General features: G+C 43.8%; 3 protein-coding genes and 2 long non-coding RNA genes across 7 annotated transcripts; 2 read left to right on the top strand and 3 right to left on the bottom strand.

The window, feature by feature from the left end:
* Positions 1 to 871: 871 nt before the first annotated feature.
* lncRNA:CR44136 (long non-coding RNA:CR44136) lies at positions 872 to 1635 on the top strand. Its single transcript, NR_074068.1, has one exon. It is a non-coding gene; the product is annotated as a long non-coding RNA:CR44136 (long non-coding RNA).
* A 2922-nt stretch (positions 1636 to 4557) lies between these two features.
* Positions 4558 to 7838, top strand: CG44954 (uncharacterized protein). The gene is made up of 3 exons (NM_001300687.1): positions 4558 to 4659; positions 7116 to 7526; positions 7580 to 7838. The coding sequence occupies exons 2-3, from the start codon at positions 7391 to 7393 to the stop codon at positions 7705 to 7707; spliced, it is 264 nt and encodes an 87-aa protein (NP_001287616.1). The 5' UTR covers positions 4558 to 4659; positions 7116 to 7390; the 3' UTR covers positions 7708 to 7838.
* A 3147-nt stretch (positions 7839 to 10985) lies between these two features.
* lncRNA:CR45571 (long non-coding RNA:CR45571) lies at positions 10986 to 14436 on the bottom strand. 2 transcript variants are annotated; one of them, NR_125300.1, is made up of 1 exon: positions 10986 to 14436. It is a non-coding gene; the product is annotated as a long non-coding RNA:CR45571 (long non-coding RNA). The 2 variants fall into 2 exon arrangements; NR_125301.1 differs by having other exon boundaries at positions 12957 to 13436.
* Positions 14437 to 16007: 1571 nt separating this feature from the next.
* Positions 16008 to 20275, bottom strand: CG31016 (uncharacterized protein). Of its 2 annotated transcripts, none has more exons than NM_170514.3 (7): positions 20076 to 20275; positions 19875 to 20026; positions 19671 to 19821; positions 19417 to 19610; positions 18715 to 19361; positions 18484 to 18652; positions 16008 to 18417 (listed from the first exon to the last, which is right to left on the bottom strand). In NM_170514.3, the coding sequence occupies exons 1-7, from the start codon at positions 20267 to 20269 to the stop codon at positions 18314 to 18316; spliced, it is 1611 nt and encodes a 536-aa protein (NP_733393.3). In that variant the 5' UTR covers positions 20270 to 20275; the 3' UTR covers positions 16008 to 18313. The 2 variants fall into 2 exon arrangements, with proteins under 2 accessions (NP_733393.3, NP_001263119.1); NM_001276190.1 differs by having other exon boundaries at positions 18298 to 18417.
* Positions 20276 to 20319: 44 nt separating this feature from the next.
* On the bottom strand, positions 20320 to 22283 carry PH4alphaNE3 (prolyl-4-hydroxylase-alpha NE3). The gene is made up of 7 exons (NM_143557.2): positions 22116 to 22283; positions 21906 to 22057; positions 21697 to 21847; positions 21444 to 21637; positions 20801 to 21387; positions 20580 to 20748; positions 20320 to 20525 (listed from the first exon to the last, which is right to left on the bottom strand). The coding sequence occupies exons 1-7, from the start codon at positions 22274 to 22276 to the stop codon at positions 20494 to 20496; spliced, it is 1446 nt and encodes a 481-aa protein (NP_651814.1). The 5' UTR covers positions 22277 to 22283; the 3' UTR covers positions 20320 to 20493.
* Between the last annotated feature and the right edge of the window lie 71 nt (positions 22284 to 22354).

Raw genomic sequence — 22354 nt, 5'->3', positions numbered from 1 at the left:
GTATGTTCTACGTGTGCTAATAAGTCTAAGAAGTAAATTCAAACCCACCTCATTAAACTCGAAAATGAATAAGTAATGAGGTACGATGTTTGCCATACCAGCGCATTATCCATAGGCAAATGAAGTTGGAAATAGTTGCCTAATCTCTTGTTTTTTCACTTGGCTAATCACATGAAGTGAGGAAAACTTGCACACGAGCACACAAAAATGCCATGGAAATCATTTCGCGCTTTCACTTGGTGGCATGGGTTTATTAAATGAAGTGCACATGAAACGGGCATTTGGATTTCATGACTAGAATAAACATAATCAAAGTAATAACTCGAGCAGCTATTCTCCGCCTCTGGAAAAGTCCTCGCCACCCCTGGAAAACATGTGAAATTAATCTTGTTTATGTTTGTGCAAGAGGAGAGAAGCAAGAAAGTTTTCTCTAAAAGTTTTCGGTTGCCTTTTTGCGCAAGTTTTATTTTCCAAGCGAGAGGGTGGGTTAGAAGCGAGCAAAAGTTTTCAGTTTCGAGTGAAAATAAATAAAATCGAATGATTTCACTTTTGTTCAAGGCACGTAAATAGTTTTGCCTGCCACAGAGATAACCATTCAAGTGCAAATGCGAAATTTAATTAAAATATTTCCAAATCGTTTAAATCGCTATGTTTCCATGGTTGAATCACTAGCTAAAGGTGTTTAAATTCTTCAAAATCCACTTTAAACTTCATGGCACATTTAGAGCTGGATGTTTCAGTTACAACATCCATTTTAAAGATATTTATTTACCCCGTGTGGGCTTGAGGTGTGCGATAGATCCAATAGACAACCCCCCTGTCGGCATAATCTGCTTATTCAGCAGCATAAGTGAAAAGTTCTGTCAACAAAATCGAAATCAGTAAAAATTTGTTTGCCATTTAAATTCGATTTTGATCCTATTTATCCAGTAAATTGCAGCAATTGAAAGGATTTGCGAGGGAGTCGCTGGCTGCTTGTTTGATTTTCAATTACCTTCCAAGGATATTCGGAGGCCGACTGATGTGTGACGCTGTGAGGATGTAAGGATCTACGGATGTGATGATGTGACAAAGTGATGTGTGTGGTGCAAACACTTGTTAAAGCTGATACACGGCTTTAAGCGATGCCCATACCACGCCTGGGGTTTTCCACCACCCTCCTCGGTGGGTAAGATATTGAATTTCAATTGCTGCAGCTGCAGGAAATCACTTCCTGGCGACAAAGTAGACGAAATGGAAATCAGCCAGGAAAAGGACGAGAACGCAAGTCAAAGAAATCCCCAAGTGCGGGTCAAAGAAAATAAAACTTTATGCAAATGCGCCACTTTGGCCGTAAAATGAAATAGTCCCAGGCCAAATTATACCTTGATGCCTGATGAGCTTCGGTTCTGCCCGTCCTGGTCTTCCTGTCTGGATCCTGGCCAATTGTCCTGGACGTGAATTGAAACAAAAGGGACTTTGTTTCGATTCCTCTCGCCCTTCCTTCGCTAGTTTGGGAACCCGAGCAGGTGACTCCGACTTGGAAAACTTTTGCACTTTACAATTCACAATTTACCTACATTCGGCATCGCTTTATTTTGCTGCCCCCCTGGGGGAACTTTTCCTGCGACAATAAAACGGCCAACTTCATTCCGGAAGTTGTTACGGACACGCTGGCCGCCGTCTGCTTTTTTGGCCACTCATTATTAATATTATTATTATAATGCCAGTGCGAGTGGCCGGGCATTTTTCGCCCGGAAACGGATGCTGTTATTAATTCACATGTCCGGCGAGTGATGTGGGCTATTATCAGGTGCTCCCCGACTCGAAGTGCGGATCCTCTGCTTTCTCTGCTGATTCCTAATTAAATTTGCCACTTTATTTGCTCGCCTTTCTTTCTTCGGCTCCCCCGTTCCCTGCTGTCTTAATTGTGTTTGTCCTACTCTATTTCATCCACTCGCTCTGAAAAGAGAACTCATTTATGCCGCACAGCTTCCTTCGTCTTGGTCCTGCAGGATTCTAGCATTCAAGGATTCTCGCTCCTAGTCTGAGGTGGCTGTTTGCGCTAAAATAATTGAATTAATAATTGCTGCGTGTGGTTTTCATGCTTTTCCAGCTAAGACAAGTGAGAATGCGAAGCATTTCTTAGGGGATTTGTGGACTAAGGGATACCTAGTAACAGTAGCTCAAATACCTAATGACCTCATTTTCACAATACGAAATAGCTTAGAACTTAGAACTTATATTTCTGTTTGAATAAAAACCATTTTCATACATTTCTTAAGATCTCTTCTTCCGTATCATTGAAATGTTAACTGTACTGTATTATTATATCCTTAAACTGATTTTTCCTCCTTTATATCCTTAAAACCCAATATGCATCGCAACTCTTTAACTGCTGGGTATTGAAAAAACCCAAAGTGCTTAAGCCTGAGCTTCAGAACCGAGCTGAGTCGTGTGCAACTTTTATCTCTGGCAGCTCTTGGCGCTGTCTTTGCCCCATCCCAAGCTTGTTATTCTGCAGGAAAGTTGCTCGGATGCCTTTACTTGCTCACTGATTTAATAAATTAACGTTAATTAGCTGTTGTGGTCGACGGGGAAAGGGAGAACGTGGGGAAGTGGGTTAGCTTAAAAGACAATAATGCCAAGGATCCGGCAACTTTCGCCTGGCTGTACGTGATTTCCGCGGCTGCTCCAAGATTTAGTCCGTAACCCCGAGTTCGATGTGTGAATTATGGGCTGTCAGATGCGCCCCATTTTCCCACCGTGGGGCATGACGGTGTGCTATATTCGAGCCGATAATTCATAAATGTTAATGGATGAGCTTCTGTTTGCTCATGCCATTTTAATTAGCCAAATGAGTGGCGAAAGATCAGCAATGGGATTATTTCCAGGAAGTCAAATTGAGTCAACACACAAAATGAATTCATTTCAACTTGGAGCAGTTTATTACTGCCTCTCCTCACAAAGAATCCAATTAAAGTTCACAAGCCAAGGCCGCAGGCCCTCCAACTTTTGGTCAATGCAATTGCAGAGAGGTCAGAAGTGGCAGTCAAAAGTGAGCCAAGGAAGTTGACCCAAGCTGGACAAAAAGTTGCTTGAGACGCTCGCCTGCGGCCCAAAGGACATTGTGAGCTCTCAAGGAGCTGGACGGCATTTAAATTGAAATTAACATCCTGTCGGAGGATCCTCACATGTGGACTCTCCTCCGAGATGTGTGCTCATTATACCAAAACCAGGCGAAGTCAAAGTCAAAGGCCGACGAGGAATGGAAAGGAAACGGCAGCCGATGACAAAAAAGGCCAAAAGAAAACTTGCCAACAAGTGCTGGCCATAACCAAATGCCGCCAAGCAAAGCCAGGCCAAAGGAAAGTGTCGAGCAAACATCTGACTAAACAAACACCAGAACATGGCTGCATTTTACACTGAAAGATGTGCGTAGTGCCAAATGAAAGAACGATTGCATATATCCCATCGTGTGTGAGTCCTATCACAAATCACTTTATTAAGCTTAATATACCGAGAATGGCATTCGGATGGTTTTAATTTGGTAAAAACAGCTGATTCTCCGCAGTGTTTAATATCATATACCCACACTCACGAACAAATACACACACACATCCAAAGAGAGAGGCACACACTGGTGTAATTAAGAGGCCATTGTTATTTCGCTGACAAAAGTGAAAGATCCCATGATGGATAACGTCTATGTTGTTGTTTTTGTCGCCTCCTTTTCGGCTTCGTCCTTTGCCTGTTGACACTTCAAAGTGCGGCTGTCTGGGTGAGTATCTGTGTGTGTTGCTGCTCTTTGATGTAATCAGCCACCGCCTCACATCACACAACTTGACACATTATTCCCAATCTTGCAATTATTCTTACCTCAGCCTTTGACGACAGCAATTAAAAGTCTCACAGACACACACACACACACACACGCGAGCCGTAAAGGACTAATTTCACATACGCGTACATGTGTGAGTTTGCTGATGTCTGCATAAATATTTAATGTGTTTGCCTTGTTAGTGGCGGTATCACTTTATTCTGCGGAAGGATTAAATTAATGCCAAACGTGTGCGATACCCACCCAACGCGTTTAACCCCAGAAAGCCCACCAAAAACACAGCCAGCTTGTTGTTTTAGGTATCGCAAAACACACAGGATATGCGGCTAAGGGGTAAAATGGGAGGCGGTTCGAGTTTTAGTGGCTGGCGTAGGCAAACAGACAAGTGGAAACCGCTACTTACACTAGTTAGCTAATCAAATTAGTTTTATTAACACGTACGACAACAAGTGCGTATGCAAACTTACACAAACACATATGTGCGACCGTGTTAATTGCATGTTAAACCGTTTAATGCGTGAGCAAACCTAGAGCACTAAAAGCATTGCCTACTTTTTAGCGCAACACTGGGATTGAGATGAAGGATTTGTTGAGCCTCGTATTATAGAATTTGTAATATGGTTTTAGGTCCTAAAAAGATTTAAGAGATCTATGCTAAGTTGTGGTAACAGAAAATTATTCCAAATAAAAATGGACTCAGCAAGCTGGGATATATCAGGCTTAGCTAAAATAAAATAATCAGGACATGTTGAAAATAAATCAAGACTCATAGGGAGCATTCAAATGAAGTTTCAGTTATGCCAGGCATATAAAAAAGGCCAAAGTCCCATTTTGAACTGGTAAATATTGCTCTAATCTTAGCCTTTCAAAATCTGGAGAGTGTGTAGCACACAAATGGTCAGTTAATTAGGCCGCTGACATCAGCACAAGAAACCCGATGACACGCTGAATGGCCGGCTAGAGGCAAAAGGCTTCTTCAATTACTCGACTGACCGCCATAATTAATGCTAATAAATAATAAATTTACATATAAAAACGTCCCCAAAAGCATGTGAGACGTAAGCTGAGACATGTACAGAAGTGAAAGTCCGCAGCCGCATACAAATCTCCGTAATTAAAGGACCCACTGATGCCAGGACATTGATAACATGCAAAAAGCGAGAGCAAAACGGAAGCGTTTAATTAACTTGTTTTGTTCCGTCTGCCCTGTTGACTTGATTCATATAGTATGCCATGCGTATCGGGCAATTAGAGAGTGGCCAGAAAAATCGAAAGGAAAATTGAAAGTGTGCGTATCATAAATTGCTGACCCACCACCGATCGAAATCAGATACGGCCAAACCCAAAATTGCATTATACAAGGCCTACGAGCCACAGGAAACTTTGACTCGCAAGAAAAGTTAAAGCTCCAGATTAAACCGCATGCTCAATAGTAGAAATGCAACAGAGACTTGCATTTATCGAATTGTTTCAAACCTTTTTGACAACTATTTTTGGGCTTCAAACTTTTTCAATTACATGACAAATTGTTCAGTTCACGACTTTAAGTATTCATTGCAATAGATTTTGAAAGTCTCCTCAGCCGTGAAGACAAGAATGCCAGGCAGCCGATTAATTAGCTTTCATTGCCCGCCCAATTGAGCTTGTAAATATTTCATTAATCGCTGGAAAAGCCTGCAAAAGCGAGGCATTAATAAGAGTTCTTCACTTGATGGATGGCTTGACCTTTTCGATAGAGAAGTGCGAGAAGTGCCGAGAAAGGCTGAACAGCCACTCATAGTGCTCACCTACTCCCTAGTTGGCCAACTTTTAATTTGCTCACATTCTCATTTGCGAGAACAAAGTCACTACACAACAAAAGATGCCAATTTTATCTAGTCCCTGCTGGCCACATGGGACACTTGCTCGTAAAACCACTCTGGACAGGACTCGGGGCGCAGGAAGGGAACAAGGAGGGAATCCTGTGCGCAGGAAATGACTTCAGTGCCGGACTTGCTGAATGTGTGGGTAAGATGTTGGCACCAGCAGGTAACTTCCGGCATAGTCAAATTGAAAATGGCTGTGCCAGACCACAATCCCCATTTTCTCCCTCCCGGGGGACCCTGCCAGCTGTTCTACTTTGCTGTGGCCAGAGTGTAAAGTTGTCTGTACTCGCAAAGTGTGACAAATTAAATTAAAGCCAAAAGTCCACTCGAGGTAGCTCGCAGTAATTGCTTAATGCCCTCTCCCAATTAAACTCCAGAAAGAGTTGGTGCTCTCAGCCGAGGAGAGGGAAGCATTGGAAAAGCACTAGGATATGAGGTCACGGAGGTGGCTCTACTCCTTCGAACACGTGAGTTCTTGAACTGCGACCAGCACTTGACTTATGACATTAGAGCGCAGACACAAATCTTTATGAGCCGCGCTCTCCTGCCAGGACGTAAGTAAGAAAAACTACAGTTTCCACTTAGCGGCAGTCCAAGTCCAGCCACACACTCTCACATATCCTGCGAGGATACACTGTGAATGGCAGTTGCGAGTGGACAGTGACAAAAACGGCTAACACTTTGCACTGAGAAAATGCGAAATAAAACCATAAAGCAGTCTTTTCAGTTACTAAACATCTCTAATATATCTAAAGGATAATATATTTATAAAGAAAAATATTTCATTTTGAGCAGTGCACACTTCGGGCCAGTTAAGCAGCCAGACTGACGCATTGTTGTGGTCATAAGTCAGAGTGTGGACAAAAAAACCTGTGCACTGAGTTGAAAATCTTAAAGATAAATAAAGACCAGAGGACTTTTCAGAGTGGAAGCCTGAACTTTGACCCCAAAACCGGCAACCGCAAAAGGCGGCAAACAAACGACCAAAGACGACGAGAGAAAGTCGGCGAAAAGATGAGCAGAACAGGACGATTATGACGCTGCCGGCGCCCAGCGAAGCGCGACTGATGAAGCCCACTTAGAGGTGTCCCTGCTCCTTGTTCCCCCTCCGCCCCGCCAGCTTCCCTTTGGCTTTTCCTGCTCATTTTCCATTTGCCTGCTCCTCTTCGCATGGACAGTGGTCAGCAGTCCTTGGCAACATTTGCCGTTGACAGAGTGCTGGAACACGAAGATGAAAAGCGAAGAGTGAAAAAAGGAAAAATATGATTGATGAATTCGACTACGAAAATACCTGGTACTAGCTTTCTCATGTTGATTGTGAACATAAGTCACTTCCTTTGAACGTTTATCCATAGATCTTTCCACTTGCACACTTTTAACTTTCCCCTAGAAACATTCAAGTCTTGAGATATCCCAATATACCCTCTTAGTTATTGGATACCACGTATAAAAATCAAGGAACAGCAGCTGTGTGAGTCAGTGGCCGTGGAGACGTGTGTTGGGCTACTTGGGGTCGTCTGGACAAACATTACCCATCGTCGGACACCACCGGACATGACCAAATGAAAATGTGTAAGGCTGCCCCTGGCGAAGTCGTCGTCGTCGCCTCCGCCGCACAATTATTACTTCAACTTTTCATTTGGGTCTCTCCACTCTGCGGGTTTTACTGGAGTCTGGAGGTGCTGCAGGAAACCAGGATGGCCGGATGGAAGGATACTCCTGGCCACGGCTTGTAATTTCGCTTCCTGCGTCTCATTTTTCATATTTCAGCGCTTTGAGTGCCATTTGGCAAACTGCAAAACTGGAAACGGCAAAAGGGCAAAAGGCGACTGGCCAACAAGGTAAACAGACAATTTCTCAAGCGACTAATGCCCTGACTTATTGTTGAACCCAGGGAGAAGGACTGGAATGGGTGAGTGTGGGACATGTTCTTGTGCCAACAGACAAACCTCAAAGTGGAATCTGGAAGGGCGCTGCCATCCAAAGATTTCGACCACCATAACCAGGGTCACTTCTCTGTAGGAAGGTATTTGTCAATCGAATCACTTTTTGCTAAGGTATTTGATACTCCCGTTCTTAATAGTTTGTTATTTGAGTTGGAATACTTCACATTCCGTTTTTCACATCATTTTTAAATACTTGGGTATGGTTATACAATTCCATCTCTAAGTCGTTTTAATTTCCCACCACAGATAGTGAGTGTATGCATTTTACATTCTCTTTTTACGCTCAATAAAAGATGCTGCCTGGAAAATGTGTTGGAAAATATTTATTAAACGTAAACGTCCTTTATTCTTGATCCGACTCAATACATTGATAATGGCTTGAGATATCTGTTTATGATGGTCGCGTCGATTTCAGGCCACAAAGAAAGAGTTCAATAGCTGACGAAGTTCAATGTCAATTCGCTGACCTCTGGCAGAGCAAGGCCGAGAAATGGGTGGCAACAGATTGCGCATACGACCTGTTGAAGCATTCGAAAGTCGCAGTTGCAAAAAGCCCCAGAGAATGCCGAATAAAAAAAACGCAGCATTATAAACAAAAACAGCCTACAAGGATGGGGAGGCCATAAAGAGCCTAGCAAAAGTACGGAATTTATGTGTATAAGTAAGCCACGAAGGTCATATTAAATTGCCATAAAGAGCTATCGATTTTATCTGCAACAATGAGAGAAGGAAAATCGCTGCGCACAAGAAAATGCTCCAGCATCCTAACGAGGACACTGACACCGCCGAGAAAATGGGGGAAAATGTGAAAAGCTGTAGGGAGGAAGAGCAAAAAAGAAACAAGGGAAAATGAAGCAGCGGGCAGTCGAAAAATCCATAAAGAGGCGCGCCAGCGGAGGGGCCGAAAAGAAAAGTTTCCCTCGCTCCTATATTATGATTTGCCTCCTAGTTTTCTACCTCTCCTACCCGCTACCCCTTGGCCACTAGCTAATTAGAAAAGTTTTCCCCATGCCAGTGGCCCAAGTAGCTGAACGCTCATAGGTGCGAGTAGCCGAGTCGCCATTTTTTAGCCCACGTGGCGTATGAGCGACGGAGACGGAGCGACACTGGTGTCACACCTACTTACCTACCACACGTAGCCAGGAGCTCAACCATTGGCTGGCATAAATCACAGTTGCCCCCGCTGTTCCGTCTTCCCCCATCATTTTCCTCCTGACGAAACGGAGCACCTAACGCACTCGGAGAGACACACCTTCATTTCTGGAGAGGAGCAGGAGCAGGAGCAGGAGAAGGGCAGGAGCAGGGGCTGGGTTTTAGTTAGCTCGAGTTTCCCGGCGCACCTGCTCCTCTCTCTCTCTCTCGTCTCGTCTCTCTTTCTCGCTCTCTCTCGCCTTCTCATTTGTATTTACCTAAGACAGCAGTGGAAAAGTGGAAATAAAAAAGGAAAAGCTGGCAAAAAACCGAGTACCTAACGAGCGAAAGCTGCGCACCTAAACCTGCGCTACACAAAAACTCCAGACGAGCTGAGAGCACCTCACAAACACTCACGCACACTGGGAAATGCGAAGGAGGGAAGGCGGTGGAAAAGCGGTCGGGGAAGGCGGCGGAGGAAAAGGTGAAAGCCGAGCCAACAGATGAGAACAGACGACGTTGACGAGCTCACGACGAGGGAAAATGACGATGACGTTGATGGGGAATATAAAGCTCGAGTGGGGGGGGGGGGGGGGAGGTAGCAGGAAAAATATTGAAAAATAACTACGTAATAGAGGAAAGTTAAAGAAAACATAAGAATAATTTTTAGATTAAATCATTTAAAAACGAACAATTAGGCGAACGTTGGTTCTGACAGCAAAAATCAAGTAAAAAGCTTCTACCTTTGCGATAAAATCGAAGTGAAAATATGCTTTCTACTAGCTAGCGAATTTGCTGTGGCCGTCGGAAAAACACATGGAGCCCCACCCCCTTTCGTGGAAAACCCCTCGAAGGTGCTCAACTTTGGTTGGCTGCCAACATTTTCGTGCTCACCTTAAAAAGCGTAGGTAGCACACCCATATGAGCCAATAAGAGCGAGTGCGACAGCAGCACAGGCAACAACCTGGCTGTGATTGTGTGCGTGTGTTGGCCATAACATCTGGGTGTGTATGTGTCAGTGTATCTGTGAGAGCAAAGCCAACGAACGAAAAACGCACGACGAATAACAACTGTTACTTGCGGTTGAGGTTGCAGCTGGGTAACTGAAAGGGGGTGGCGACGGGTGGAAATCAAGGGCAGGGGGGGGGGGGTTTCCTCAGGTAAGAGAGAGAGGTGGCAGCGCAGCTGGCACCTACATCTCGACATGCCGCACTCTTCTAGCCAAACGACGACGAAACGAAGACGATGGGCCAACACCTAAAGCAGGTATACATATACAGATATGTACATATATAAGCACAGGGGAGGGGGCGCTACTGACGCAGGTAGATTGGTGGATGCGTAAGGTATATTATATATAGCTCAGCCAGACTTGAAGCACGTGTCTAGGTATTTGCTCTGAGGTGTGAGCGAAGCACATGCGCAGTGCGGCAAGCTCTCTCCACTTTCTCTGTTAACTAACAGCAGGGGAAATTGAGGGGCAGCAGCCTCCCAACATAACAGAGAGCATATCGTGTGCGAAGTCGAAAAGAAAATTCATAAATAATGTTAATTTATTTTAGCCACTGCAGCTGTCTTCGCCTGACAGTTGGCCCAAGATATAGCCGTAAAATACAAACCGCACACAGATGCACACATACACAGCGAGACATTGACCCACAAAGAAAATTAACATAATTGTTGATTCTTGCGCTTTATTGTCGAGTGCGTTCTGGCCTTGTCCTCGGGACCGAATCGATTTTGTGTAAAATACAAGGACCAAAACCCATGATAAAGCACATGTCCCGGGGTAGCAGTAAATTCGGGGGGCCGAGCGACTGCAATTGCCACTTTCATGGAGCACTACCCATAAGAAAATGTTCAGATGGAAATGATTTGCCTCACCATTGCTGTGACTTGAATTAACATTGGAAACACTTTTAAAGATTTAGTGTAACTAAGTAACGCAAATGCAAGTACTTTCCCTTGTATATTAATAATAATAATTTTATCTGTTCTTTAAAGCCCCTCTAATTGAATTTTAATTTCCATTGATTGCACTTGCTGACCTTTTCCCGCTTTGTAAACAGAAAGTTGCGCATACGCCATGTTGCCCTGCAACAAGCCAACAAAATTTGCATTGTTGTCCTTTTTGGGAGGAGACCAAATGAACAGTTCCGTTGTCGGAAAACTTTGCTCGCACTTTTCACGCTTCCTTTTAGGACAACAGGAGATGGCACAGGGAGCAACAGGATGCGATGCGGACCATCCTTGTTGCTCTCTTGGCTGCTACAAATAACCGGCATCAACTTTAATCACCTGCTTAATTAAATCAGTTTCGCCAGCTCCACTTCCCCCTACTCCAACAGCATGGTCATTGTTCTGTTGTCCTGAGTCCTGGTTGCCTGCATAAATTATGTGCTGCATAATCACCTACAAGCGTTCTATTTAAGCTCCTGGCAAGTGTCCTTTGCACTCCATCCTCCGAGCGCCATGTTTTTTGTTTTTTGACCACTTTTTTTCCTTCTGGTCGCTGATGTCCGATAAAGTTCTTAAATCATTTACGTTTTCCTTGCCTTTTCCTTTGTTTTTCCCCCAATGCGGTTTTCATTTGCTTAATGCCCGCGCTGAGTTTTTCTTTTATCGCGAGATACAGATGCGGATTTATGTTTTTTAATTCCATTAGACCGTATTTTCCAGGCGGAGCTGCTAAGATATTCATCTGCGGACAAGAAGGTAAGCTAAGACGAGGAAAACACGTGATATATGAGAAGGCTCAACGATCTGTAAAAGGATTAAAACAAATGGGTTCAGTCAGCATAGTCTTTGTATTAAGATAATTGAATATGGGAATCATTAGACCAGAAATTAATATGCATTTATAAGTGCGTGGTAAAACATTCTATACTTCTATTAGGTATAACTTTTCCCTATTCCTTTTTTCCCATAAATAAAACATCGATGTTTGTTCAATTGTAAGCGAAACTACAAAAGCAATTAACAGAGACACGAGGTTAATTGGCAGCCCCCACCTTCAGTTCCCAATTCCAGAGTCCCTTCTTCTGGTTAATGTAATGGACCGCAATTTACGTCAACTTAATACTCATTTCTGAGCAGCCGTTGCTCGACTGCTGCAAGGATATGTGTGCGAATGGGTGGTCCTGTGAGGTTATTTCCCGCTCCATTTCTCGCACGCCTAGGTAAGATTTATGGGGGCGTGGGGAAGAAGTCGTTTCTGAGCTCCAAGAACCTCAAGTGTGCAACGCAATTTGGCGAGAGTATCAAATTTCTCCCACAAAACACTTTCACTACAGCATCGCTCCTTTTGATTTTTTCCCTGCTACGGCTGCTGGACGTAGAAAAGTAAACAGAAGGTTAATGGATTTGACACACGGTTCCAAGGAAGGCACGGCACTTGGGCGTGAAATGGATATGCTTTCAGGCTAGGCACACACGACGAGTTCTGAGGGGGTAGAGCAAAATTGGGGGCAGGACATTGTTTTGTTTACTCCCTGCACAAGCGAACTATGGCAGGACCTTAAAGAAGTGTGCCATATAGAGAGACTTTAGTGTACAATGTTTCTAGATACCTGTTCGCAACACTCATCTGATAAGCTAAAATCACAAAAACTTTTCTTATCGACTATAGTTTCCTCAGCATCCTGTCGAGTTCAAGTTGCGTTTGCTCTTCAAGCAATCGCCTGACATTTCGCGCAACTTTAATTTGTTTTACCACTCCGTTTGGGAAATGCCCCCCGATTCGCACTGTTGGTCGTGTTTATTTAAACTTTCGCTGCACGTCCGCTCAGCCAGAAGCTGCAGGCTCAAAGTTCCAATCAGTCCTGCCTTTTTGCCGTCTGGCTGACAATTGGCCAGGACAACCAGGACGCAGGACGCAGGACCCAGGACCTCGCCCACTCTGCGGAGGCACGTGCTCGCTGGGGGGATCGAAATAAGGCGAAGAAAACTGCAACTGTTTACGGGAAATTTGCGCAGTTTTTTTCGCCATTTCACTTTCCAGCACACACACACGCACTCACACACATTTCCCAAATCGAAATGCAGCTGCAAATAAATCATGTGCGAAGGTGTCCTTAGCCACCGCAGGCAATCTGCGCCACTGACAGTTTTAATGCCGAATGAAGTCCTTTTCCACCCAGCGCACTCCCCCTTTCTTCTCGCACTTGTGGCATATGTGTGACGTTTCAATATCCTGTTGCGTGATTTTTATTTTCATATTTTTTATGGAGATTTTCCCGGTGCGTGTGTGTGGGCATGAGAGCGCTACGTGAAAAGTCGCAAGTCACAAATCAAAATGCTCGCCATTGTTTGGCTGGCCTCGCTTTTGGTTCCACTCTGTATGTTTTTGTTTTCGCATGTTCTTCTTGTTGGTCTCGCCACGTTTAGGCCTTTGAGCTGTCTACTTAGGGGGTTTGGTAGGGCCCCCACATTCTGCCCCACCTATTTGGCATGTGGATGTGGTAGGTTGTTCAGATAGAGAGTCACGCCAGCAGCCAATAAATCAAAATCTATATTGCTGGCCCCCATAACTTGATTTTTATACCGTTTTGCGCTAGTTGTTGATTTTGTGATTTATGTCACGGTGGTTTTGGTCTGTGTTTTGGATTTCCGATAAGGCAGACGATGGCAAGTTAATCGAAGGGAGTTCGCTCTGAAAATGATCACCATTTTAAAACCGAAAGGAAAGTGGCCACAATAAATATGAGCTCCTTAATTACTAAATTTGGAATGCAATACTTAAGCTACATTATTCTAATTTTCAGCGATGGATATAACTTTCCTCCTTACAAGTACGTGTTTATACAATTTTCATACACATATTGCACTACCTTCGTCCACAGCTTCCGCCCTTTTCTTCCCATAGTCGAACCGAATTGTAATATCCATTTACGACGGGAGCTGGCAAAGTTTTCCAATACCATTTGCCATAATTCTGCTTCGCACATTGACACCTAACCGAAAGGCGTTCAATAAGAGCCAGAAGACAAGGCAGGGCCACAAAATTGGAAGGAGCTCTAAAAAATTGTGAAAAGCACTCGAAATCTTGGACAACACTTTTTCGATTTGGACATGGACACTTAACTGACAATGTCTGACCTTTTCAGCAGCAGAAGTCAACGAAAAGTAAAAGCAAAATTTAAGCAAAATTCTTACAAAGACATAACAAAATTTTTGATGTATGTACAAATGCAGGGGGGGGGGGCAGTGGTAAATGGGAGGGAGAACTCTTTCTGGGGGGTTGGAAAATGCTTACGTGCTGCTCAAGTTTTGTGTGAAGGTCGCCGAGAGGTTGGGTAGGAAAAAAGAGGAAAAAGAGGAGTTGGACAAGTCAAGTCAGCGCATAGTTGCATACGTAAGGAAAAGCCAGGAAAAGAGGGAAAACTCAGGGGGTGAAAAGGCATTGAAGTTGAAGATGTAGATGGAGAAGGCGCCTTTGTGTCACAAGTTGCCAACACATATATTCCGACTCCAGCAGAAGAGTCCCCCAGTCAAACTTAAAACTGTCAGAAGTTTCACTATCTCTTTCCCGCCTTCTATGCCCATCTCTCTCTCCAATTCTCTGCCCGTCTCTGTCTCAACATGGGGCATCCACATTTGGCCGTCTGTCAACAGCTGCTCCTCAAACGCAGGACGCGGTTAAATATTGATTCTACTTTCTGGCCAACCACTTGGCGATTAAAAGTGCATTTAAAGCTGAAAATGGGTGGTTAAAGACTGGTATTAACCCATTTGTTTTTCGACCTAAAAAATATAAAATGCCCTGCAATCAATCCCTTAATTTTCACTGAAATTCATGTAATACACACTTTGTATTGAAATGTTTTTTAAATATTTTCAAGCATGATGAGAACAGGCCCAAAAGGGTTAAGCTGGTCCTAATCACCTCCACCTGCCACCACCATTTTCAACGAAAAGCCCGAGGACAAGCAAACAACAGCTGCCTGCAAGTATGCTACAATAAAGTGCACTGCAGGACGTACAGTAAAGCCTAGTGCAGAGGAACGAACCAAGGGGTCTTCCCATAAAATGTCCTTGAGCCACGTTGCACTGTTCGCAGCAAGGATATTTCAAGGGAAGATGTGGGGGCCGTGTGTGCCGGTTGTTGCGTGTTTACGCAACGTAACCAAAGTCAAAACCTCGATTAGGATTCAATCTGCTGCTGCGGGCGGCACTGGCTACGTTGTATGTCCTTGTTGTTGTTACCCCTAACCCCGTCTCCAACCGTATACCCATGCACTCCTGCTGCCCCTTTCCCAACTGACCCCACGCAGGTCAGGCAACAAAGTCAAACCGATTAAAACACACGCACGGGTTTAGACGCAGACCAGACTGGATACCAAAGATGGAGTTCCGACCAAGGGATACCTTTTGCCAAATAACAAACAGAGCTAGTTGGTCCGGAGTAAGCAGCACTCACCAGTACCCAAATCATCATACCCCAAAGTACTGGGTACAACCACAGCACGGACAGGACCCCAGTCCAGCTGTCCGTCCATGTCCTTCGGTGTCCGCATAGGTAGTCCTATTGTAGTCCACTCCGGCATAAAACAGTGGGGCTCCGAAGCTCCGGAGCGGTATTCTTCAAGGGGCAATTAACTGTTAAGCTGCCAAACAGAGCCAGCAAAAAAGTGCAAAATCAAGCGAAAAAATAGTTGTCTCACTGGATGGAGAGCGGTATCAGAGGGATGCATGAGGGACGTGCATAGATTAGATTTCAGCTGGAACAGGCTGCCACCCTGCCACGCCCCCTGCCCACCAATCCGGGCATCCCCGCTCCGATGCCCGTGCAGTGGCAAAATATTTGCAGCTGCCACAGAAGCGGGCACCGCACAGTGGCGGCCATAAAAGAGCCATTAACGCCAGGAGTTTGGACCAGCCACCCAGCCACTCCCCCCGCCCACCGCGCACATCCTTGGGGATAATTTAAAGCGCTTAAATTTGGGGCGGTGAAAATGCTTGAGTGGAAACTGTCAGCAGCACCAGCGCATCCAATTGCCAATTAGCCAAGGTGCAAGAAATTAAATTAAAAACCGCGGAAAACAGCAAAATCATTAAACGCAAGGAGAAGCATTGGTAAAAAAAAAAAATGACTATTCTGTGGGCGTGTCTCACCTTGTAGATGAAATATATCTGTGGAAAAGCGCTTTCTTAAAAAAAGGATACGAAAGAAAAGGAAAAGACACCAGAGAACACGAAACCAATTTTAAGTACACATAACTGAAGAAGGCATTGCAAATTGGACTTAGAGATTAAATACACTCACAGCTGTAATTTTTCTTAAATTTCTACCTAATACATTCATAAATAATTTACAATCCTGGTTAAGTTATAATGTTAAATTATATATCTTTCCTTTATTTCCTTTAGCATTTATCGGGAATGCTCTCAAAAAGAGTATTCAATTGTTAGAGCGAGATCCTTGGCGAGAACGAAGGACACTCATCAAGGAGCAGGGACAGGACCACGCCCAACTGTCTCCGCAGTCTAGAGTAAATTAATTTGTCGAGCGTCCTTTGCAGCCACAGATCCTTGAAGCGAAGGCCACGTTGAAGGTGCATCGATGAGTTGGCAATGTGGGAAACGTTTTCCATTTCCCCTTCCCCCCTCCGACAATCCACGTTCTCTTTTTGCACAAACAAATCTTCCAGCGGAAATCTCAATCTGCACTCGACAAATTGTTGTTTAAATAAAAATTTAAAGCAAATTGCCACGCGGAAGTAAATCGTTTTGTGGTAATGGTGGATAAAAAATGTAAGCCACAGCATATCAAATTACCCCTCGGATGGAAGAGGAGATGTTCCCAGATGACAAAGTGCGCGGTTTTCCGAGCAGGGGTGTAACAAGGTGTAGCTGGAAGTAAGTCAGCTCCTTGATAAGTGGCACTTGGATTGGGATTCCAAGGACTCCCGCACTCCAAGGGGGTGGATTCATCCCGGGTTGCGGTTGACAGTCGGGCGCGTTTTGATGCGATGCTGAAAAATTGTTGCTAATTTTTTAACAGTCAACGGAGACGAAGTTCCGGAGATTTGACTTCAGAGTATCGCATTTCAGGAAAGTTGCCGTTGAGTGCAAATGGTTGGCATTTTAATTTTATTAGAACAAGAGCAACAAGCGGAGGATGAAAGCAAATCCCTTTAAGGATTTTTGCTTGTAGATCTATCTCTGAGATAAGATACGAAAAATCCCTTAGAAGTTTAAAATATTTAAAAAACTTCAGACTGTGCCTATAAAATATATATGTTATCGAATATTTCCACTACAATGAGTTATATAAGACTACAATCAACAAAACTCGTGATACCCAAAATCATATGCAGAAATTCGCCGGATGTAACAAATGCACCTTTCACCACAGAAACACAAGCTCATTGTCTTTCGTGTGGCTCCCCAACCTATTTCCCAATGCAATTTAAGCAGCCGCAGAAAAATGTTGCCAACATATTTTGCACAATGTTTTCCTACGCACACAGGACCAAAAAGGGCAGACGAACGACTTGAGGGATTTTGCTGAAATGACATTTGGCTCCGCATGTGACAGGATGTGCAGGAGCAGGACCTGGTGGAGCAGATGGGAGGTCCTTACAGGAGCAGCCATCGGCATTGAAAAAAGCAATTTAAGTCAAGTACAGATGGCGAGAGATTGCCGTACCACCAACATGGCTAGATAGGTAGGTACAAGTTGGTATACTACAACTACAAGTACAAGTATTAAACCATTTACTGTATAATTACTACTTCTACTTTTAACTATTTTACAAAGGTACTTCTTAAATGAGGCACATCACCCGACTGGTACCTAAGCTTAATAAAGTACCTTTGCCATCGCTCTTGGCGAGAAAAAAAAAACAAATAAATGAAAGCAGCAGACTACGCATGCCAATTGTAGTCACTTTCCTGCCCCTCCAAACACATCACTCATCCGCAGGGTGTGCGCAAATTTTGATAAATTGCCGATGTTACCTTTTGGGGGGAGAAACCTGCATACATGTGTTGTCTGGCAGATGAAAGGACTCAATTCGAGAAGGTGAAATCAAGACAAATGCATTGCGCAATCCGCAAGGAGAAAAGTGCACGCCATCAATCTTAATTGAAATCCAAGTCGGCAAGGCAATGGAATTGGAAAACTTTCCTTTTGAGGGCCAAGCAAACAGGATGCGAGCAAACAATAAATCTGGAAAATTATTAGCAGCGCCAATCGAAATCGAAGTGCAAACTTGCACAGAACTCTTGAGGAGAATGGTTGGGTGACTTACGCCCAAAAAGGAGGAGGACCTTCAGCCAGGCGTGATAAATGGCAGCCAGAACCACAGGGAAGTTTCATTGGAAGAGAGGTGGAGAGCTGCGGCTAATTGAATTTAATTGCCCACTTAATGGTGCAGTGAGCTGATGACCAATGCCGGCCAAGAAAGCGAATCGAGTGCGGATTGAAGTTCAAGGTATGGGGGGAAAATTGAGTGGAAAACTATTCTGATAAATACAGATCAGTTAGCAAGATACTAAAAGGGTAAATAAGTTTATAACTAGGAAATGTTTTGGGGTACAACTATAAGTTAGAATGGATTAGGAAGTGATTTGCTAAAGTTTCGACTGCGAGGAGGAAGTACTGCGGGAATAAGGAACATTTGATCCAGCTCGTAAATCCAGCGTGTCATTACTGCAGAATTATAATTTAAATTTATATGGAATAGATAGTTTGTAATCATATTGCTTGTAAACTTACCCAACTTTGTGCCAGATATCAGAGGACATGCGCCATGGAAAGTGCGTGTATCGTAGTCGTAGGACTTTCTATCTATATTGTGCCAGAACAATGCCGAACCCTTTTGGGTTGGCACAGCAAGATTTAATTTGGGGAAAACTGTGGCTCCACCATGGTCCACGTTATTAAGCTGGTAGATAGTAGATAAAAGGGCTTTTTAACTGACTATTAACTATCTCCCTTAACACTTACATAAAAGAGCACCGTGGCGATTCGATCGCCTACCGTCTCCAAAGAGAAGGTTTTCGAGTTGAAATAGTCGTAATGTGGCACAAAATGACCCCCGAAGCCATACTTGAGAAACTGCATTTTGCTTCCACTGCGAGTATTTAGACCCGTCATGTCTTCGATTCTTCGTCCAATGCGGTTTAAAACCTCCAGATCATCAGGATCGATGTTTTGGTGAGGAAGCCAAGCGCCATCTGCTGATCTACTGGGATCTATTTCATCAGAGCCCTTTTCCACTCGAAATACTTTCGCACGCTCCAGGAATGGCTTGCCCATCGGCTTCAGCTTTTCAATCTCAGCATCACTTAGAACATTGTGATAAAAAATCACATACGGATCCAAAGAAAGTTCTTCCATTCGAAATGGGGCTAGTTTCAAGAAGGGCGTAGTAATGGTATTATAGCGACAGTGAAGCCTCGAGGGCTTGGATTCACCCATCTGTCTTCTGCTCGAGGATCGACAGAGTTGATTGAAGGATTCATCGGATTCCCAGGACTCCAAGTTAATACTTGGCTTTGGTTTGTTCCTCAAAAAGTGTACAGTGAGTGCACTACCAGCTTCACCAAACATGAAATCCCGCATCAGCATGTCGGTTGCGATGGATACATTGCCTGCAAAAGATTCATCTTCAGATTGATGTTCCTAAAGGATACATCATGTACCAACCACTGGCTATTAGAGAGCGAGCGAGTAGCAATGTAACATCCGCCTTGGTGATCCCCATCACCTCATGGTATTTACGTGGTTGATCCACCAACAAATCCTTGGCTGCACTCAGCCACTTGGAGGCAATTTGGTAGCTACCCGCCATGAAGGAGAACGTTCCCATGGTAAAGCAATCACTGGCAGACATCTTACCACTATTAAATATGGAAGATACTATGTTACTGGTCTTGAAGGGATTTACTAAACGGACTAACCCATATTGAACTCCATCAATCCAGCCTGCAGACACATCCTTTGGCTCCAAATCATATGTATGTAGTATACGAAACATGGCTTGATTGGCCTCCATCAGATCGTTTTCCACCGGGAGATCCTCTCGCATTTTCTCGACTAATGCAATTTTCTCTGATATTTTTTTTAGTTATTGAATTTAAATACAAAACGAACAGAGATCTTACCTTGCCCCACTGGCTTCTTTAAGAGCTTCTCCACCTTTTCCCAATCCTCGTGCATCTGCCTCATGAGGGATAAGCTGTCTATGGGATTGGACAAGTACTCCTCCTCCCTGTTTTTAGCCTTTTCTAAAGGCTGTTTAAACTCCTTAACTATTCTAAAATATAAAAATTAATAAGCTGTAATCTAATTATATCTTAAATCACCTTTTCAACATGATGATTTTTTCATTCAGCTCAGTTGCATAACTATCGAGTACGATAATGAGTTCTCTATCTTTCTCCAGCAGGTCCATCTTCTCCTCCACTGAAATTACATAGTTTTGGCGATCTCTGTAGCCCTCAGCTATCCAGCTTAGAACAAGAATAAATGAGACTGCAAACAATACAACAGAGCTCATAGTTTCCAGCAATCATTTCAATAATATCTAAAGACTGTCTAGTCGGTTTTAAAAAGGTATTATGCGCTGCACATTCAATTCGATATGTTTATTGGTTAGTTAGTTATGCTTAGTTAGTTACTTCCCAATGAAATAAAACGTCTGTTGTTTTATCTTAAGTTTTAGCTGTAATATTATTTGTGTTTCATTGTCTTTCCCTCGCGGTATATGGGTTGAATGAAAATCTAGTCATATTCGTGTATCCAGGCTGTCATTACTAGAACCAAAGTACATTATTACTCAACGAACTTGTCAAAATGCACCATCTTACCCCATTTGGAACCATGAAAGACGGGACAAGCGGCGTGCATAGTGGTGGGCTCCATGTCGTGGGTGTCGCCATTAAGATTGTACCAGAACAGAACTTTTCCCCGTTCGGCAGGTACTTTAACATTTAAACGCGGGAAGACAGTGGCACCTCCGTAAGGAGCATCATTTAGCTGAAACATAAAAATATGAATTTCCAAGGACTTTTTCTATAAAAAAACGCACATAAAACATAAAGGTGGCCATCCGATCACCAAATCCTTTAGATTCCGAGTTTCTCTTTTTGAAGAAGTCATAGTAATTAGTGTAGGGAGCTCCAAAGCCGTATTTGATAATATTAATGGGATTTCCCTGGCGGATTTGTAGGCCAGTGATATCCCGCATCCTCTGAGTCAAGCTATCCAAAAGTGGTCCACCGAGCGGTGTGCGGTAACTGCTCCTTGCCTCATTCTTATTATCGTCAAACATTTCTGTGGGTTTCAGTAGTGGCTCCGCCAAGGTTATTAGCTGCTGGATATCCTTATCCGGCAGGATGTCATGGTACACCACTATATGGGGCTCCAGAGAGATCTCCTCCATTTTGAGGGGAGCCAGGATCAGGAAGGCGGAGGTGGTGCTGTTGTAGCGACAGTGGAGTTTTGAAGGGTTCGGAGAGAACGAGGAACGGCACAGTCTCTTGTAGCCTTCACCCAACTTGGGCGAACTGTCTATTGCCTCGTAAGGATTGGCCTTGAATTGGTCCAGCAAGCTAATCGAATTGTCTGCGAGATCAGGTTGATCCAGAAGTACCTCATGGGCTTCATCTCTCCGGTCTGAAATAGAATATGTAATATCTGTGTAATACATTTCGTCAGAAATCTTCACCAACCCAATTCCACTAAACAGCGAGCCTGCAGCAGGGCCACATCCTGGCGATTCATTCCCAGCACCTCATAAACCCCGGAGTACTCCTCTTTCATCCGAGCTTTGCTGATGGTTATCCACTGTAATGCCTGCTTGAAGTAGCCCCACTTGAAGTACATCTTTGCGACTTCAAAACAATCCAGAGCTGGCAGTGTGGAGCTAATGATTGGTATCACAGATTGTTCGGTAGGATACAAGGAAGATCTTTAGTAACTCACTTGAACCGAACATTGTCGATGAGACCGTTGGCCATATCCCAGGGCATCATTCCATAGGTTTCAGCTATTCTGAAGATTGAGACGCTGGCTTCCTCGGTGTCCACCTGCCAGGGCAGTTCCGGTAACTTTCTTCTTAGAAATTGGATTTCCTCTGCAATTAAGAGAATAAAATGAAAGATAGATGCTCATATAGAGGTTTCATGTCCCACCTTCTCCCACTGGTTTCTTCATAAACTCTTCCAGGTACCGCCAATCCTGGTACATGTGTCGAATGAGTGGAAAACTGTGGAGAGGATTGCCCAAGTACTCCTCTTCTCTACCTTTCGCAGAGTGCAAAGGCTGTCTTAGTTCCTGGGCTAGTCTGTTATAGAAAATATAGTGTTATTAGAATAGTGGTAACATCTTTATCTCTTGCTAACCTCTTTAGTTGGGAAGCCTTCTCATCTATTTTTTCGGCGTAATTCATTAGATTATCAATTAATTCGACGTCCAATTGCATTAAGTCCATTTTCGCTGATTCCGTATCTAGAAATTCCTGACGGCTCTCCCAATTCAATGTGCTTTCAACTTTGCAAAACATAAGCCATATTATAAGAATGTGCACCTTTTCGAACAGCATAGTTAAATACTGATCTGTTTGATTGGAAAATGAGTCTAA

The sequence above is a fragment of the Drosophila melanogaster genome, chromosome 3R (genome assembly GCF_000001215.4).
Source record: "Drosophila melanogaster chromosome 3R".
In the NCBI taxonomy this organism is placed as follows: Eukaryota; Metazoa; Arthropoda; class Insecta; order Diptera; family Drosophilidae; genus Drosophila; species Drosophila melanogaster.
The sequence above is the reverse complement of the archived record's forward strand: the minus strand, read 5'-3'. Positions and strand labels throughout refer to the sequence as shown.